This window comes from Trachinotus anak, unplaced genomic scaffold (genome assembly GCF_046630095.1).
Source record: "Trachinotus anak isolate AG129_WGS33_773 ecotype Australia unplaced genomic scaffold, CSIRO_AGI_Tana_v1 ptg000026l, whole genome shotgun sequence".
Lineage (NCBI taxonomy): Eukaryota > Metazoa > Chordata > Actinopteri > Carangiformes > Carangidae > Trachinotus > Trachinotus anak.
In genome coordinates this window covers 10,072,274-10,092,538 of record NW_027273877.1, presented here as the reverse complement: position 1 = coordinate 10,092,538, position 20,265 = coordinate 10,072,274, and the positions used below count along the sequence as shown (strand labels likewise).

Below are 20,265 nucleotides of genomic sequence, written 5' to 3'. Positions count from 1 at the left end.
TTATGAAAGTTTAAAAAAAAAAATGAGATTACCAAAACATTAAAAAAGGAAAAAACATTTAACTAAATTTAACAGTAGGGGGTGACAGCAAATTAAATTAAACTGCAGAAAAATTTACTACACTATTATTAGTATTAATATTAGAATTGCACTACAATTGTCTATAAATGGTTTGTCTTTTGAAGGTTTGAGTGCTTTTCATGATTACAGCAAAAGCTGTGAAATTGCACAGTGAGGTCTAAAAGTCTGATACCACTTTCTCATCCTTTGACCCCCCAGTAATTATCTCCATGTTTTAAGAAATTACTTTATTTAGGAATTCACCTCGTGAACCTGGAACAAAAGATGAAACCTTATCTTCAAATTGAGAATAAAAATGAGTTAAAAGTATTGTTTTTTTTTCTTGCTGGAGACATTTTGAGTAGTTCCCTGCTATCTCGCAGTGAAAACAGCATTACACACCCAGGCAAGAGAAATATTAGTTCAATATGTTAGCTTCATTGGCAGCTTCACACATCAGAGGCATGAATAAACAGGACAAAGTATAACCTGTGAATATTAAAAGGTGTGTAACTGCCAGTGCCTAAACTGTGAGCTGCTCCAAGCTTTAGGGCAGACATTTCAAATAAAAGAAAACACATCAAAGGAACTCAAGGGACGTAAATAACACTGTCAGACTAATGTTAATGCCTTTTTTCTTTCAACACAATGCAGAATGCAGTTGATGCTTCAAATTTTCACACAAAGCTTGTTAAACACACCGTCACGCTTGTTTAGTATCCTCATGCTGCACAGCTCAGTTTACCCGTCACGACAGTCTCCTGCTGGTGTGTTACAATCTGTGAAGTCCTCTGCTCTGTGACACTGAAACCCAGGTTCTGGAAAACTCCTTGGCTCTCAGCCCATGACTGCTGGAAGTTTCTCAGCAGTTCCTCAGTGGTGGCCTCAGGGGGCACGGTGACTGTTGGAACTTTGCCTCGAACCACGTCAGCGTAGGATGGAGGGTTACCACGGGTCAAGGAGCCTCCCGAGTGCATCTCACTCCTTGTCTCCCTTGTCATGTTTCCGAAGTCATCAATGCTGCAGAATTGCTCAGTGACTGATGTTGTTTCAGAGTGACCCACCGGCTCGGAATAGGCCGACTCAGGTTCTCTTCGTTCTATTTGTTCTCTTAGCTCTCGTGCTGCCTGAGAACTGTGTTCTCCTGTCTCAAACACATCCTTTATAGCTTTAACGTTGAACATCGGGATTTCTTCAGTCCTTGGAGTATGTGGGTCAGCCTCTGCATCCTCTGTATCGCTCCCCAGCCTTTCTGTGATGACAATAGGTTCTTTTCTGGCGTAGACTTTTGGTTTTGGAGATTCAAATCTGTTCACCAGCTTAGACAGGTCAACCCTTGGGAGATCCTCTTTCACAATGTCTATAGTCACAGCCTCGGTGCCCTCCTCGGTATCAGGTCCCAGACGTTCAGGGATATCAATGGGATCCCTCCGCAGGTACGTCCTGTTCACCTCAGCCTTCTGTGCCTCCTCAAAGAAAGACTTTTTGTCCTTGACTGTCATCATGGAGTCCACCATTTCTGCAACTTCCATCAATCCCTGTTCATTTTTCTCTGTTGGAGTCTCCCTGTCACCAAATGGGGATGATTGCTCTCCTTCAGCTGTGAAACATTCAGGTACTGGCATGGGAGGTGGAGGGGTGATGCCGCGCGAGAGCTTCGAGGTGGTGTCCCTCAGTTTTATCAGCTTCTCCGAGCGGCTCAGGGTGGGAGATGGCGTGGCCCTACTGAAGGTGGATGTGGGTGTGTGTGACTTGCGAGGAGGAGGCGGAGGCGTCCCAACAGATTTGTAGGGCGGAGGAGAAGGTGTCACTCTGAGCGGTGAATCTACCCTCCTCGATTCAATACTAATGAATGTGGGTGATGGAGTGCGGATGCTTGCTAAAGGAGAGGACATTCTGTGATCAGCCATCTCTCTCAGCTCCTGTTGCACTTTGCTCTCTTGAAGAGACTTTTTCTCTTCGACCACCTTCTTTTCAGTTTTGGAAAAGCCAAATATCTTTGCAGTCGCTCCACTGAAAACTCTCTTGTCTGGTTTTGGAAGCACCGGCGGTGGTGCTGGCGGTTCTTCTTTTTCTTCTTTTCCCTGCTTTTCCACAGCTGTCAAATTTTCCTCAAAAAATTTGAGCTTTGTTTGAACAATATTTTTCACATAGACCATCATCTCTTTCAACTTTTTCTTACTCTGCTGTTTCGCTATTTCACTTAAATTCTTTTTCTCATCCGAGCCCGTCACCCAGTCAGGGAGTTCGTTTATAATCATCCTGACAGCGTTGGAGTCTATTTTGCTTGGTGCGCCCTCGAGCTCTTTTATTTGAGCGAGCAGCTTCTGCATTACATTACATCTCTCTAAATCTGTGATTTCTTCTGAATGAGCCTCATCTTTGTGGGCCATTACCCCTGTCCCTTTCACAGACATATAGTTCGCCTCACCTTTTGACTTTCCCACCTTCATCTGCATTTTATTTGTTTCTGCTGCTTTTTGCTTTATTTGCTGTGTTTGCATCTGTACAGTCTCTTGCCTCTGAAGGCTCTGCTGTACCCCGCTCTCAGTCACCACCACCTCCTCGTGTCTTTGAATGTGCTCTGCCTTCATGCTCTGCTGACTTTGGGTGACAGATACATGGCCTTGTCCTTGATGAGTTGCTGCAGATGTTATCTTAGTCACCTTAGGCATTAAAACAGTAACGGATGGTGACAGCTGTACTTCAGTCTTATTCTTTTGCACCTGCTTTCCCTTTTTCACGTGAACCTCAACTTCCTTCACAGGTGGGGTCACCTGACTTTTCTTCTCCGTTACTTTCATTTCTGTTTTCATCTCAGTTCTTGCTGATGTCTGCTGGTTGTTTTCCTGATTCACTTTTGTTTCACTTTTCTGTGACACATTACTTTGCTCTTGCTGTAAATGCATTTCACTTTTCATTACATCCTTTTGTCTCAAACTGTCACTTTTCTCCTCTTTCTTCTCCGTTGGCATCTTAAAGGTTTTTACCTTGAAACTTGGAGCTACCTTTGGAATTTTAGTGGGTTGGGAAGGACTAATTTTTCCCTCCTGTGTCAGAGGCACATTAATATTCTTTACATCCTCAGCTTTCAATGTGACCGCAGCCTGGCTTTGAAGATTTACATTTTCCTGGACAGCACTCTGTGTGGCAGTGATAGACCTGGTGCTGGATTTCTTAATAAACTGCTGCTGCTCTGTGACTGAGGAAGTGACCACATTTGAGCGTGACTGGACTTCCATATTTGAGGCCTCATGATGAGACTGTGAAACAGAAACATCCTGATGTCTGGGTGCAGTTTGGCCCCTTTTGGCAGCATGAGTTGAGGCAAGTATTTTTTCTGAGGAATGCTCACTGCCAACATTCTTTTTTTCAGTGGACACATTTGAAGATCCAGGGGCTGATTTCTTATTAACCACTGAGATCAAGGGCTTGCTCAAAGGGATCTGGGACGGGATTTTCTTGGCAGGTGAGTGTTGTGCCAATGTTTCGTCTTTGGAAATGGTCTTAGCTTCTTCAATCTTCACTTTTGTCGCTTCTGTGGTCACTTCTTTCTCAGTGCCCTGTGCTGAAGAAACCTCAGCACTAGCAGCAGAGGAGGGCCTATTAACTGGTAGAGAAGTGGGAGTTGTGACCCTACTCTTCTCTGTTTCCTCATTCTCCATCCTCTGTTGGCGGAACCTTTCCTCTGCAAGCATAAGAGGAGTTTTGAATTTGCGGGCGTAAGGTCTAGGGTTCGGGGTTGGAGTAGGGTCAGGAGGTGGTGGGAGTTTGATAGGTGGGACAAATCTTTTGGTCTCTTTGTGCATTGGTTTTACTTCTGGAGTGCTTGGTATTTTTGTTGTTGACACCACTGCTGCTGATTCAGCCTGAATCTGTTTGCTTGTTTCAACCTTTTGGGTTGTTTCCCTTTTCACTTCTTGGACTTTAGTTTCTTCCTTATGGTCTGTTGCCATTGTTGTTTCTTGATCAGGAGTGAGCTGAGGAGGAGGTGGAGGTGGTGGAGGATTTGGTTGCTTTTTCTGCCATTTGGGTTTAACTTGTATGGCTGGCTTCTGTATTTCTGGTTGCTTGGGCACTTTGAATAAAGGCTTGCCGATGGGTTTCCCCAGCTTTGCAGAGGGAGGCTGAGGCAGCACATTAAGCTCTTGCAGTGAGGGAGGTGGTGGGAGAAAATCTTGCCCACTTATAGAGGTTGGAGGCGGAGGAGGTGGAGGTGGAGGGGGGAAAAATTCATGCTCAGACTTTATGCATTCCATGGGAGGGGGAGGTGGCGGAGGTGGGGGCAGGAGGTCGCTGTCCTGCATCATGTTAAAAGGTCGTGATGAGGGGAATGCTGGGCTCTCCAGCACTGGTGATGGCGGTGGAGGGAGGGAGAGCTCAGACTCTGAGGGTGGAGGTGGTGAAGAGGGAGGAGGGGGGAAGTGGATCTCTGGTTTTGCCTTTTTGATCATAACTTTCCCTCTCATGTCAAGGTTATGGTGATTGCTCTTCATATTTTTGATGTTCTGCTTTTGAGTGAGAGCCTTATTCTCTGTTTGCTTTTGAGATGTCGACATTTGCTCCGACACCGTCACATTTTGCTTGTGTGTGACAGTTTTCTCCATCACTGTAGTCTGCACCTGTTTGATTGTCTTTGTTTCACATATTTGCTTGTTTGAAATATTTGTCTGTGATGTCTTTTGCATGTCTTTCATCACATTCACATCAGCTGCTTTAGTCTCTGTTTGCTCATTATTAGTCATTTGTTTATTCTTTATCATAATAGGCTTAGGAGCTTGTATTTTCTGTGGGGGAAGAGCTTTCTGTTTCTGTTCTTTTATGCTCTTCTGCTGAGAGGCCCCAGTAGTATTGTCTGCTTTGGCTTCAGTAACAGAGTGGCCCTCTTGGGTTATTACCTGTGTTTTCACTGATTTGCTCTCAATGTGCCTCTGTGTGTGCTTCTGTGATTCACTGCTCTGAGAAAGGTTTTTCACAGCGGGGGCTGGATTGACTGCTACACTCTCACTCTTAGCTTCATGTAAGCATTCATGCTCCCTTTGCTGTACAGGTAATGGATTTTTCATGGGCACTTTTGCTTTCTTGGGAGGATACATACGTTTCGGTTTTGAATACTGTTTTCTTTCCATTAGGCACTTTATTGTGCCTTGAACGTCCCCTTTAACTACCTCCTCTTTTTCCATCTGTGTTGACTCCTGTCCTTCATAAAGAGACTTTATGGATGTCTTCACATCACCTTCAATGCTTCCCCTGCGCTGCATTCTTGGAGATGTTGTTGGTTCTAGCAACAGCTGGATAGTGGCTTTAACATCACCTTGCTCGCTCACTTGATGCTGGTAAATCTTTTTCTCACTTGATGCCTCGTGTAAGCTTTGCATGGCAATGTGGATGTCTCCTTTGACAATCTCTTCTTTTTCCACTTCTTTCACAGCTTGCTTTGCCTCCTCCAGGGACTTCAGTGTCCCTTTGATATCACCTGGCACTAAATCTTCGACAGTCACTTCTGTTTTAGTGGTTGCAGATTTCTCCAGTGACTCGAGAGCACCTCTGATGTCTCCCCTGACGATTTCCGGCTTTTCCATTTCTTTGGCTTGATGCTGGGCCTCCTCTAGAGACCTCAAAGTAGTGGGTATGTCTCCTTTTACTACCTCCTCTTTCTCTATCACCACTTTCTGATTGATAGCATGGGTCAGAGAATCCAGGGCTGCACTAAGGTCACCTTTAACTATATCCTTTTTCTCTAGGTTTCTATAGGTCACAGCTGGCTCCATCATGAAGACTTTAACAGTGTTGTACACATCACCAGGAACTATATCTTCTTCTGCCACTGTGCGACCAATCTGCTGCTGATTCTTCCGCAGCAAGATCTTGGTCTCTTCAATGTCACCACCTATGATATGCTCCTTTTCCACCTTTTCCTCCGCTTCATCAGATTCACTCTGAAGCTGTTTCAGGTAATCCAAGGCTCCAGACTCAATGCAAGTTGAGTAAAAGCTGACGTTACCCCTTTCCATGTCTCCAACCTTTATCTTTTTAGAGTCTTCTCCACCTGAGTTGGAGAGAAGACGATGAAGAGTCCTGCTGACATTCCCTTGAATGATGTCCTCTTTCTCCATGCTAGCCCTCTCACCTTTATTTAAGAGAGAATAGATAGTCATCCTCACGTCTCCTTTCTCATCCTCTTGAATCAGAATGCCACGCTTGGAGGAGCCCTCATTCTTGAGCAGATTGTTTATGGCCTCTTGAATGTCACCGCGAATAATTTCCTCTTTTTCAACATTGATTTCCCTTTCTTGGTTGAATAGCTGCTTCACTGTGGTGTTGATGTTCCCGCACTCCTCCTTGTCAATAGTTATCCCCCTTTCAGTGGTCTCCCTGCAGTTCAGGAGGTTCATCATTATGTTGCTCAGATCCCCTCTGATAATCTCTTCTTTTTGGATTTGTGGAGCCTCCTGGTTCATGAGTTTATACTTTGCCATGCGAACATCACCAATCTCATCTGCTTCAATAAGGATACCTTGTGAGTCCACCATTTTCTGACAGTAAAGCTCCTCAAGCGTCTCTTTGATACTTTTACCTATTATTTCTGTCTTTTCCATGCTGCTCTCATTGAATTCATGGAATGGGGTGGTTTCAAATAGCCATGTTGTCATCTTTACATCGGCCTGTGGGATTTCCTCCTTTGTCACAACATGCTCTGTGCCATCAGTCTCTTTGATGCTGTCAAGCGGCTGCTTCTCAAAGAGCCACACAGACTGTTTGACATCCCCTTTCATTACTTCCTCCTTTGTCACTTTCTCCATGCCATCATACTCAGCGCCTTCGCCGTGGATCTCATCAATTGTGCGTGTTTCAAACATCCATGTGGCAGATCTGACATCGCCTTTTTGGATTTCACTCACGCTAACAGTTCTGATGTACTTTTGGGACATCTCATCAGTTTCAAATCGCTGCTTGTTTGTCTTCACATCACCGCCTTGGATATCAGCAACTGTTTTTGATCTTACTTTTATTTCCTCTGCAATTTCATCCAAAGGTTGTGTTTCAAACTTCCATCTGGCAGAGCTAACATCTCCTTTGTTGAAGCCTTCCTCAGTGACAGCTTTAATAACATAGACCTCCTCTGAATCTCTAATTGAATCCAGCGGCTTTGTTTCAAACAGCCATCGGGCCCCCACCACATCTCCTCTCATGACTTCTTCCTTGGTAACTGTAGTCACTTCATGATAATGTCCCTCCTTGTCACGGATAGCATACAGTGGCTGAGTTTCAAACATCATGGTGTAATTTTTTACATCTCCCCTTTCCTTTTCATCTCGAAAGATACTTGTGAGTTTTGAAATATCAGTCTCTGTGGACTCCTCCTTGATTTGGTCCAGAGAGTATGTCTCAAAAATGAATCGACCTTTGTCAACATCACCCCCCTGAACGTCAGTCACAGTGCGGGTTTCCCTCGTCTCTGTGATGTCATCGCAGATGGCATCAATCGGCTGGTTCTCAAACATCCAGGTACAGTTGACCACATTTCCCTTCTGGATGTCCTCGGCCTGCCACGTCTTCAACCTCTGCATCGTTTCCTCAGAGGTGGAGCTCATAATGTCTGAGGAGCGATTTTCAAAAATGTACTTCATCCTGGAAACGTCACCTGACTGGATGTCAATTTCCGTAACCCTCCTGAAAGAACTGCTGTCCTCGCCTGTGATGTTTTCAAGATTCTCCGTTTCAAAGAGAAAGCGAGCCAGTCGCACGTCCTTTCCTTGGATATCTTCTTGCTTTACAGTGCAGGTTTTGAGAATGGTCTCAGACTCAGACTCGGTATGATCACGTATGTTGTCAAGTGTCTGTGTCTCAAAGAGCCAAGTGCACGTTTTGACGTCACCTTTTTGCACTTCTTCGATGTCAGTCTCACTCTTTTCCACCTTTTCATACAGAACATCCATCGGCTGAGTCTCGAATAGCCACCTACAAGTCTTCACATCTCCTTTTTCTATTTCAATACCCTCCTTAGTCTTACGTTCCTCATCTTCAAAATTATTGAAAAATTTAATGGCATCAAGCGGCTGAGTTTCAAACAACCACTTCGCTGTTTTGACATCCCCTGACTCGATTTCCTGTTTGGATATACCTTTAATGATCTGGAACTTATTGATGCTGTCATCAAACTCATCAATAGGACGTGTTTCAAACATCCATCTACAGCTGCGCACATCACCTTTCACAATCTCCTCTCGCCTCACGGTCTTCACCTCATGGTAATGGCCAGAGCTGTCCTGCACAGCATACATAGGGGTAGATTCAAAAAGAACTCTGTTGGATTTGACGGATCCACTTGTGACACCTTCAACTTGAATTTTCTGCGTTCCTTCACACTTACTTAAATCCATACTTTCAAACTTTTCTTTATAGTTTGTCACATCACCTTTGTCAAGAGCTTCAATGTTCACAGTCCTTGTAATCTCCTTCTTCTCCTCCCTTATATTCTCTAGTGGCTGGCTTTCAAAGACCCACTTTTGATGCCTCACATCACCCTTTTCTTCTTCAGATGCAATTGTTTTCTTAAGTTTTCCCACTTCAAGCAGTTCTTTCAGATTCTCCATGGGTACTGTTTCAAACAGATGCTTTGCTGACTGAACATCACCTCCTACAATCTCCTCAGAGGGTAAAGGTTGAGCATTGGCATTGTCTTTCAGGGTATCCATTGGCTGTGTCTCAAAAATCAAACAGTGTTTCCTTACATCTGCTCCAATTATTTCTTCCCTTTGCTTCCTGGAACTCTCCCATTCCTCGTCCTTAATGGTGTCAAGAGTTTTTGTCTCAAAAAGCCATCTTCCTTTGTTCACACCGCCTTGAATGTTGTCCTCCATTGAAATACCACATATCAGCTTTACCTGAGCAGGGTCTTTGTTGATTATATCCAGAGGCTGAGTTTCAAACATCCACCGTGAAGTCTTCACATCTCCTTTCTCAGTCTCCTCCCTACGAATGGTGGTGATCTCCAGCATCTCTCCCGTATCCCCCCTGATGACACACATTGGTTGGGTCTCAAACATGCGAGTGGTTGTCTTCACATCCCCCTTAATCTCTTCCAGCTCCGACTTCAGGTTCAGGAAGTGGCTTTCCTCAATGGTTTCTGTTTTGCCAAGGGCATCTAGATGCTGGGTCTCAAAGAGATACCTGGCTGTTTTGACATCTCCTCCGGTGATGTCTTTGGTGACAACAGCATCTGTCTGCTGTTCGTCTTCCTGGTAGATCTTATTCAGATAATCGAGTGGCTGTGTCTCAAAAAGCCACGTAGCAGTGCGAACATCTCCTCTCGCAAGATCTATTGATTTTTGTGACTGCTCAGTTGAATTAGGAGTCTCTGTCCCTAGAACATCCATGGGCTGAGTCTCAAACATCCAAGCTGTGTATCTGACATCTTTGCCAGCAATGATTTCCTGCTGGGCAATATTCCTCACCTCATTCTCATCCGGGGTGTCATCTTTGATCGTATCCAGTGGCTTGTTTTCAAACATCCAGCGCATAGACTGCACCTCCCCTTTTAGGATCTCATCCCACTCCACGCACTCTCTGTCAGGGCTTGAGCACTTACTTGAGTTGTTGCCATCACTTTCAAAAATGTAGCATGCCTGCTGGACATCACCCACAATTTCTTCGCTTTCTAGGTCCTTCTTTTCTGCTTCAGTGAGCTGACTCAAGAAATCTGCTTCGAGGTTCTTGCGGACCTCAGGATGAATGTGCTTATAGAGGCGCTTTAGTTCAGCCATGCTCTTGTGTTTAAAATATTGTTCCTTACTAACAGTATGCTTATTTTGGGAGGCTGACTCCTGAAGCTGGGCAGCGTACTCTGAAACGTCCTGTGATACTGGCAAGTTTGAGGGTGGGGGCGGGAAATGGTCTGTTGCCTCATAAGCCACTGATGAGGCGGACGTTACTGATGAGGCAGTGGCAGTCTTTACAGTGGAGGAAGTGTCATAGCTTGTCATCGCTGAAGCTTTGGAGGACTGGTTTATTGGTACCCACTGAAACTGGCTGACATCCACATCAACCTTTGGTTCATAAGTGGTTTTGGTTAAGGAAAGAAGAGCATTGTGTTGTAGTTAAAAAATCTCTGTCATTTTTCATTTTTGGGTGATGTAAAGCACAGAAAAGGACAGCTTTGAAGTACAGAGTAATTAAGGAAATGAAGTATCAATTTTCAAGCTAAAATATCAATCATTATAAATGTTATTTCTGTGATTTTCGCAGCAGAGTCAAATTTATTTTCCAAAGCTAGAGGAAAAAGCAAAGAATTGCAAACCTAATTTGGATGTAAATACACAAATACTGACACATTTCAAGTCTGTCAGACCTAGACATTTTCTGTTAAGCACGTTCCTAATTACTGACTTGATTGAAATATTCATTGAAGATTAACTGCAGACAGTAATGTGAGTTCTTGTTTTAGACTGGGTTTTCCTTTTAACACTGTGAAAAAAAGTGTTTCAGACTTTGACTATGTAATGACATGAGGTCTTTTATCCATTCCAATTTATTCTCCATCATCTCATGGCATGAGCAATTTCCTTTTGATGATTTCCTGATGTGGCCTCATCTTCATACTGATACCTCATAAAAAAACCAAACTATCATCTATTTAGATAAACAGACAGCATCATTACCTTAATTTCCTTGGCTGGTGCAGCTTCCTCAATCGTTTTTTCATACTGCTGCTTCAAAGCCTGAGTGGAAACCTTTGGTAGGTCCTCTCCTCCGACGAGCATAACTGAATTAGACACAAGAAGAAGGCTGCCTCATTAAGTCATTCGCAGTGAGGGAGCTCAGGGGGATTGGAAAGGGAAATAAATCATTTCATTAAAAACCTGAGTAGTTTTCATTTTCTGAAACCATGCAGCGGTGATTGCCCAATTTCCACTTTCCAATATTTTACCTTCCTCACTCTGCCCTGATTAGATTTGCTGCTATGCACTGAATAGAAAATCATCTGCACTCCAACTCATTTTTATAGCTCATCCCTTATTCAGCCATAGTAGGAACAATCATTAATATACAGGACACAAGCAGCGCTGTGATAAAAACGTGCAAATTACAATATAAAAAGCATGAGCAGAATAACCTGTTTCATTGTGATGGTTCCCATAACTGCCAGCCACATTGTTATGGTGGACTCTTTGATCATGGACCACCTGTGAAAAGATAATGGCAAATGATTAGTATACTGGCAACTCTGCAGCACCCTCTAACTGTTTTCAATCACTGAGAAGCATAAGGCCTAAAGGAAAGAAACACTTCTATATAAGAGACTGTGTTCATTAGCAGCCTGTCAGTGGTAGGATGGTGCCATACATTGATGACAAATGGTGAATGTGACAACCAGTACCTCTTGTTGACTGTGAAAGAGAGCTGTGGTGGGGATGACCTCTCTGGCACTGCTTCTCACTGTCACCTGTGAGGAGCTCGACATTTCCTGTCAAGCACAGAGAAATGGGAATGGCAGCATGTGCTTTCATACAAACACCCTCATTCATAAATACACATGCAAAAATGGCCACGAACATATAGAGAGACACACACATGCCAATGTTTTATCACCTCATGACTGTGAGTTGTAAGAAACAGCAGAAGAGCAGTTTTTATATTATGAAAACGCTTAATAAAATCCCTCTGTGGCTTGTAACAAATGCTTTTCCATTACCGAGCTGCTTCCAAGGGAACTACTAAGTTTAAAATCCACTGAAGGAGGATTTCAGTGTTGGAGAGAAACAGCAATAGATTACAAAACTCTATGAAGCTGCATCAGCCATTTCCTTCAGTGAGATTCATGCAATTTGAAGGAGATGAAAGAGAAATATAATATTTCAACTTGTATCTTCTGCTGTTAACATGAAAGATACATGGCTGTTGGGGGGGTTGCTGTACTTCTGAAAGCACTTATGTCAGTATAATAATATCCTTTCCTGATGTACGACCAGTTTTAAAACATAACTTGGATATTACACCTGTGAAGAAAACTTGAGTGGAAAGTGGTTTTCTGTTGCAGCACTGAGGCAATAACTCGATCAAACAGACTCAGACAGCTCTCCTCACGAACCCCTATGTAAAATTTAGCATTCAGCAAGGTCCTTGTGCACTCGATGAATCCACTCCGCTTCCTGCCTGAATGAGCAGATGGGGAGAATACATGAAGGGGCAGAATTGACCTTACTTCACTGAGATCCAGCCCTGTCCCAGGCTGCTAACATGTTCTGGCATTTTCCTCACGCAACGGGCGACAGTGGCAGATAGATGAGCAAAGTTCAAGGTGCCCTCTTTGATTTGACCTACAAGATCGCTGCAGGGGCGCAGCCATTGCAGCCGACTTTTTCCAATTAAGAGCTACAGTGGAATGTAAATCATTCAGTGGCATTCATATGTTTCTCACTTTGCACAGAGCCCGAGAAGAGGAAGGACATCTGTCTTCCAAGTTCTGTCGACTTTAAAGAGGAGAAGGAAAACTCTCTCTTTCATCTGTCATCTTCAGTATCTCTAACATTTCATTTTCTGTTGAAAAAGCTGCATTCTCAATATGTGAAGATATTATCATATCATTTCTCCAGCCATACTTTTTCCTCCATACTCTGGTTTTATGAGAAAGTTGCTTACGATATGTGCACAAAAGGCAAATGTGTGTTTTGTGCATGAAATATTAATATCTCTCCTTTGGACAATACAAAGATTTCTATTGCTAACAAGAAAACAAATGTTAAAGGAATATTTTCACATATTGGCATATGCTCATTTGCTTTCTTGCTGAGAGTTAGATGAGAAGATTGATTCTCAGATCTGCATGCTAAATATTAAGCTGGGGCCAGGAGACAGACTAAAGACTGGAAGCAAGCAAACACCTAACTAGCTAGTGAATAAAATCAGCACACAAGGAGCTTAACTAAGACATTATATCTTGTCAAACAAGTAAGATATAACATCTTTTTTTTATTTCCAGTCTTTATGCTAAGTTTAACTAATATCTACTGGCTCTATCTTTAGCATACAACATACAAAGAGCGGTATCAGTCTTTGCATCTAAAGCTGTATTAACATTATCGCAGAAAAGCAGCTTTTGGGCACAAATCCTTCATTATACTGAACTTGAAAATTTTTTTACTTTGACATGAGTCACGCTGATTTCATTGAAGGCTAATTATTGGCTATAATTAAAGATGTAGGACAAAGTAATTGTTTCTGAAACAAACAAAAATATTGTTTGAATCTCTGTAGTAATCACAATGTTTATGTTATAACCTGTAGGCTTTGAAAAAAATAATTTCACCTGGTAGCCCAATCAGAACATATGAGACATTACAAAACTTGAAAATAGTTAGAGGCTAACAGTAATGTGCCATTGGCTGAGCATTCATCTTAGCTCTGCAGTTAGCGTAGCTTATCAAGAGCCTCATTCATGGCAAAAATCTTTTTCAGACCATGAATAAGAGCAATTCTCAAAATGTTTAATTATCAAGAAGAAGTTTTCTTATATATGTAAAAATATCATGTCCAATTCCAGCTATTGTAACATACTTTCATCTCTTTTTAGTATAGAAATATACATCGCCTATGGCTTGTTTCAGAAATATTTTTTACAAAACATGGGCAGTGATTTTTTTCTCACCTGGACAGATTTCTGTTGGTATTGATAGTGGGTGACGCTGGACTGGGAGGACGAAGAAGCAAACTCCTGGTTCTCAAACTGTCTCTTCACACTGGCCAGGCCACCAGGCAGCGAACATGCCTCTGACTCATCCATCGTCTAGCAGGAAACAGATAACACAAATTATAACTTATATAGTTAAATCAAGGATACATACATAAGTCTATATGGGATTTAAGAGATTGGATCTGACTTTGGTTAACCAGCCTCTGCTCTTAATGTTTATGAATATGTTATACATTCACTTATACAAAAGTTAATGCAAAGGTGTTATGCTAATGCTTTTAGAAACATCAGCAGTGTTGGTTTTTCTTGTAAACGCGGTGTGAATGCTGTAATATGAAAACATCAACAATGGAGATTAGGATCCTCTAGGGTGTAAAAAGCCATAAGCGAGGTGATGTACTGTAGGTACTACGAGGCATAAATATCAATAGAAAATTTAGCCTTTCAGATTATTGGAACTTTATTGGAACAAAAAAACTTTAAAATAACTTTTATCAAGTTAGGAATTATTCCTGAAAACTTGAAAATATAAAACCTTGGTTCTTTGCAAAGATGAAGAAGGACAGGAGATGACTGTCTAAATCTCATTAGTATTGAGAATTCAGTCCTTATCTGACAAAATCTGGGCATGAATGCACACTGGCTGTTTGATACAATAATCTCCTTTTGGGTCTGTCAATTACTTTCCTAATAAAACATTTATATCTACCCTCTGGGAAACTGCAGTATACATTAGATTTTCCCAGCTTGCTGCTGTGTATGTGTTGATAGTGTGTGTGTGTGTGTGTGTGAGTTTTTTCTGTTCGATGCAAATTAGGGATACGATGCAATTTGCAAGTTATTGCAGAGGAGTTTAGGTCAGCGACATTTTGTGCCCGGGCACCATATTATCAATATTTTACTACTTCACAGTACAATAGCTCCATTGATATGACATGAAATCAACATCTCATTTATAATTACTGCCATGTAATGTCGACTTGATTATGTATGCAGGGATGTTCAAACATGTATGTCTCCTGCGCAGTTTCTCCTCCCTCATTTGCACATTATAGGATCTCTTCTCTTGGCCTATTCCACTTGAATAACGTGAATAATTACAGTCAAATTAGACAGAAGCACTGGAAATTATATACTGCTAATTTGCTTTGTCAATTGCATTTTTAGATGAATTGTAACAAGTACAAAGATTGTGATGCTGGACTCTCGCATTGGCATTACGCAACAACACCACTTGGGTTGAATAGTTTTACATTTTGGTAAATCAGCTTTTTTGCTTTCTTGCAGCAGGTTAGATGAAAAGATTGACACCACTCTCATTAGCTGTATTTTCTGTACTATAGAGAAAACAAATGAAAACATGTATTTTGCTGATATGATCAGCATTAACATTTTGTGACTTGGGAGGAATGTTCATTAACCACGTTCCCTTTTGATAGAAAATGTAGAAAACATGATTTGTTGTTGCAAACTAGTAGTGTGCTATTTATATGCAGAGTAATTTGCAAGAGGTGGGGTAGCTGGATGATGGACTGGACGGACGGAATGACTGAGTGACACATTGTCACTTGTGTGCGGACGTGCAGACAACAGCTGCAAAATGTGGACGAAAAACAAGACCCCCGTGACCCAGCACTACCCCCGTCCCACACACACCTACACGCAAACATCCACACTCAGCTGTCAGTAGCCACCACATGAGGCTTGACAATAAGGATCAACTGAGGTTGGGAGGGTTGCAGTGCTGCCACGCTGGCACTCACTGAAGGGAGGTGCAAGAGGGTCATTCAGAGAAGCTTTTGTTTGGGAAGAGTCATGCTTTTCTATTGGTGTCATTAAACCATCAATTAACTAATATAAAGCATTTGTTGAATTTATCCAATGGTGTTTCTTTTAAGTATAATTATGTGTTGCAGCCATTCATTAAAAGCAACAAGCCACTTGTGGCAGTGCTTTATTGTGATGTTAGTGCAGCTAGAAAAGCACTCAGTGTGATGTTAACAGCACCTCTCATCTGTTCTGAAATAGCTGTAAAGCTTGGCCTCAAGTGGCTTGTTGCTATGCAGACCTGTGACCAGCTAACAGTTAATGCACTCACTGAATATTGAGAGAATGAAGTTATGCTGCAGAGTGGAAGACAACACTCAGTTATTACTATTTAATTATGTTTAATAATTAACTGTTTTAATTATTTATCTTCATATTTTTAATTACTTTGTTTTTCCATATTGACATTTTGTTAACCACCACTGCTTATCATTATTATAAAGCACCGCTTCTTGTGCCTTCGTGCTTAAGTGTGCAACTGAGGTGTCTTGTCATGTCTATAGGCACCAGAAGGTGGCAGGTCACCTCCTGTAAACATGTGGCCTGATGAATGTCACGCTTGACATTGATGATTTGAACAAAATAAAAAATAAATAAAAAAGATAACCTTAAAGCATTGTGATTAAGTTAGATCAGAAACCAGGGGATCTTTCAAACATAAGAATAAAGGTATTCCAACAAGAACACAGAGGCACGGTTGAGGTCTCAGGCTCATCAGGAAGTTGGCAGGTCGGCAGGTAGAGATGTCAAAAACAGCAGCTGACTGCTCATCTGCATCAGTTAGGCTGATGATGTTACACGCCTGAACTGCTCATGAGCCAGAACATCAACACATGTCAGCACCCAAAACTCTGATCAATAACGTGTCTCATTCAACATGATGTTATGAACCTGACCTCCTTTGTTCTATTGCAGATTCAGTTCTATTGTTTGTCACTTCAGATGCAGGCTGCAAAACTGATGCTGCTTCATTTCCTGATTTAGGGGGATATTTACTGAGCCTTGATCAAATTACTGAAATTTTTTTTATTTATTTATTTTTTTTAAAGAGGTATTATTAAATACCTATTAAGTGTGTCTTCATCCTGCAAGAGGGAGTTTATATGTGACATTTATCAAATAGTCAAATGTTGTCATCTTAACGAAAAGATCAGTGATTTGAGATATTACGAGTCAATATGGATGATTTGAAACTTGAAACTTTGAAACTTCTTAAGCTCAAGAATGACCTCCTAACTTAAGAGCTACTTATTACTGGCCTATCTTAATGATATTGCTTTGGACTGGAGCTGCTATGAGCCATTAAGGTCACAAAAAACACATTTACGTAGAAAGGGAAACAGAAAAGAGCTCTGGTAAAATAGACTGAATTCATCAATGCAACTTAAACAAAAACACAAATTATTCATTAAAGTATACACTGGGATATTCTAGATATAAAACTTTGGGTGTTGTTTTTTTTTTCTGACACTTCTAATTGCACCTGATGTTGTTTTAAAGTCAGAACAATGCAGTTAGTTAATCAGTTTGTTCAAACTCCTCTTTCACTGTAAAAGACAAATTGTAACATCTGTGTGCTCATCAGTGGTAGAACAGACATTTTTCCAGATGGCAGGGCTTTTATTTTAGAAACTGAGCGGACTCGCAGTAATGGCCTTGGCTTGACTGACAACACAGCTGAATAACTGGGCTTATAAGGTGCATGCAGGCTCTTCGAAGCCAGTGAAGGCTTTTGTTCGTCCTTGGTTATAACTAATGACTCAGGGATATTCAGAAATGTCATTTTTTATGTTTAATTAAATTTGAAATAATGTGTGCATACCTGCTGTTGTGCTGTTCTTCTGAATTTGATGCAAGATACAGTTTTCTGTGATTGATAGCTTTGTCACAAAAAAATCTTCGTTCAACATAAGCAAATCAAATATTAACTCATATTTAGGTCATCTGATAAAAGCCGTCACTTCAATTAATACATTTAATATTGAGATCACATGGATGCAAGCTTCCAATAGTGGATTTAATTGCTTTTGGCCTCTGTGAGTGATACATTATTACATATGAGATTATTATTTTGTTAATACTAATGATTCAGTGTGTAGTTCTGTCTCTGCATCTTAGGTCACGTTCTAATTTAGGTTATGTCTGGTCTTTTTATACACTTCCTGTTTTATTTTGATATCACTAACTTTCCTCTCATTTCAGATTCACATCCTGCCCTTGTGTGTTTCCTGCCACTGTCATTGTCTGGCCCGCCCTATAATATGTTTTACCAGTGTCCCATTGTCCCCCCCCCCCCTACCACTGCTCTCTAGCTCCCTCCCCCTGATGCCAGCTCAGCTTTATTATGTTGTTCTGTGACTACAGGTTTCTCTTCAGAGAATCTGCATTTGCTCAGGGTTGAGAGCAGCTGGCTGCTGATATATGGACTAAACCAAATCTGTGGATGTCAGAATATAAATACAGTCCTGAGAATTATGTCAAAGATCGGTGCTCAGCTGAGATCTGGTTGGCAGTTTTGTAAAATGAAAGTGGATTCGTTCAATATGCTAGTAAATTAGTTCCAATTTATTTATTTATTTTCCCAAAAGTCTTTTTTTTGGAAACGACACAACAGTATGTTTATATGGATGATGCACAAATACTGTTTTGGCTGTTCACAAATGAAACATTTAAATTGGCCTGGGGGAAAAGCCCTTTATCAGGATAAACTGTAGCCTTGCAGCAGTTCGGTTCAGTGTGCAGTTCATTTGGAGGTCCTTTTCATAATATATTATGTTATAAGCTTATTTTATTTTTCTTATGTCAAATCTTGATCTGACAGTAACTAGATGTCAGATAAATGTGGTGCAGTAAAATGTATATTTCCTGAAATAATATAGTGGAATATTAGTATAAAGTAGCATTGAATAAAAAAAGAAAAACTCTAAACTTTACTTCAGTTTGGTACTGGAGCAGATGTATGTCAGATCTACTGAGCTGCCTCCGACTGAAGTGAAACCAGGCAAAATGCACAGTACGTTGAGAAATTATTGATATATCCTCCTGAAACAAAAGCCCTGTGTGACCTGACTGCTGATGGTTCCTCCTGACTCCCATTAACACTCTTGAGGTTTGGTTTTTCCCATCCTGTTCTGACCCTTATGACACACTGACAAATAATCTCGCCATCCCGCCAGAGTCCTGTGGCTCCCATCCCCTCCTCTCTGTTCAACAAAGCAGCCTACAGGCAGAGCGGTAGATTTATACCCTATAGCCCGGATCTGAATGACAGAAATGTGGTCATAAACATCAGTAATGTCTATCACACACTTTACTTTTACTATTTCATCAAAAACGCTGCTGAGTCAATGTACGTGACGTCTGGCATCGCTTTGGTTGCCTGCGTATCCTCTCTGTCGTCTCTTGTTGCATCCTGTGGAAGTATTGTCTTACCGCAGCAGAGGAGGAACTGCTGGTTTCTTTCTTGGACACGGCAGCCTGATACATCGCCAGACGCTCTTTCACTGACACCGGCTCGGCCTCCTGGTCGTCGGCGCTCAGGGCCCTCTCCTCGGGAAGTCCTGACCTGGATCTACCAGGGCTGCCTGCAGCTACACACACAACCACAAAGATATTGAATTTAAGATGTGTATGTCCTTCATTGATGCATACAGACCAAACTCAGCTTTCTCCACTTGTTTGAGATAGCTCCTCTGGAGACCTACTGATATTTGCAACCGTCTTATTACTCTTTTGGCTCGTCTGTGAAGACTCAGGTAGAGCTTGCCCTTTTGTAATTAGCCTTAAGGGACAGTTTTGTGTTTATGAGTTTTCTGTCATTACATTGGAACAGGCAGAGGTGACTGTTTTTGCTAGAATCAATGGAATAGATTTTTATTTAGCTCCTGCTGACAGAACAACATCCTGACTAAAATATTACATAATCACAGAAATCTCTTCAATTAAAGGAAATGTATAAACTACATGTAGGTGGTGTGTTTGATAGAGTGAGAGTGAGAATGAGAGTTTTAGTTTTTTGGATTTTTCTGATCTGCAGAAAAAAAAAAAAAAATCCCATCCAGAGTTTGATAAAGACATCTGCATAATTCTAGATACTATAGATATTTCAGGGGCTTAGAGGCAAACAATCCGTAACAAATGCTGACACAAAACTGAAGTGCAATGTTCATCAATCACAAAGCAACACTTTATGATTACGCATATTGCACAGCACAACCCTGTGGATAGCCAATTAGAGAAGATTATTGATTTTACATTTGACTTTTCTGTGCTACAAAGCATCATTATCAGCAACAGAGAAGGCTCTGTTAAAGCTTCGCATACACCCACACTGGACCTTTCAGCTCTTGGTATGTTCTCTCTCTCTCCAGGCAACAACACCGTGGGATGAAAGAAGACCATAAATAGAAATTATTCTCTCTCATTATGTGCTCTGTTGTAACCTTTTGACATTTTGAAAATCTCTTCTGTTCTGTTTTTGCGATAGGCTCTCACATATCTCCTCCATATGGTGTAATTTGGGCTCAAAGTAGAGTTCAGTGTGAGTTCTACTTCACGTCAGATTCATGTTTGTTTCAAAAGCAGCTGCTTCTTAAACGCTTATGAATCTGATTGAAGTCCCATGGTGCTGCAGTAGTATGGAGATCAGGAACAAATTTCATTGCGTACTGGTGTAGTACACACCA

At 41.5% G+C, this 20,265-nt stretch overlaps 1 protein-coding gene across 3 annotated transcripts in view; it reads right to left on the bottom strand.

The window, feature by feature from the left end:
• The window catches only part of xirp2a (xin actin binding repeat containing 2a), a 52,670-nt gene that overhangs the window by 1,083 nt on the left and 31,322 nt on the right, over positions 1-20,265 (bottom strand). For all 3 annotated transcript variants that reach the window (XM_071464924.1, XM_071464925.1, XM_071464926.1), the window contains 6 exons: positions 19,013-19,170; positions 13,709-13,846; positions 11,441-11,527; positions 11,177-11,246; positions 10,722-10,825; positions 806-10,109 (listed from right to left, as the gene is read on the bottom strand). In XM_071464924.1, coding sequence (XP_071321025.1) covers positions 806-10,109; positions 10,722-10,825; positions 11,177-11,246; positions 11,441-11,527; positions 13,709-13,846; positions 19,013-19,170 — 9,861 coding nt within the window. The remainder of the gene's footprint in view (positions 1-805; positions 10,110-10,721; positions 10,826-11,176; positions 11,247-11,440; positions 11,528-13,708; positions 13,847-19,012; positions 19,171-20,265) is intronic.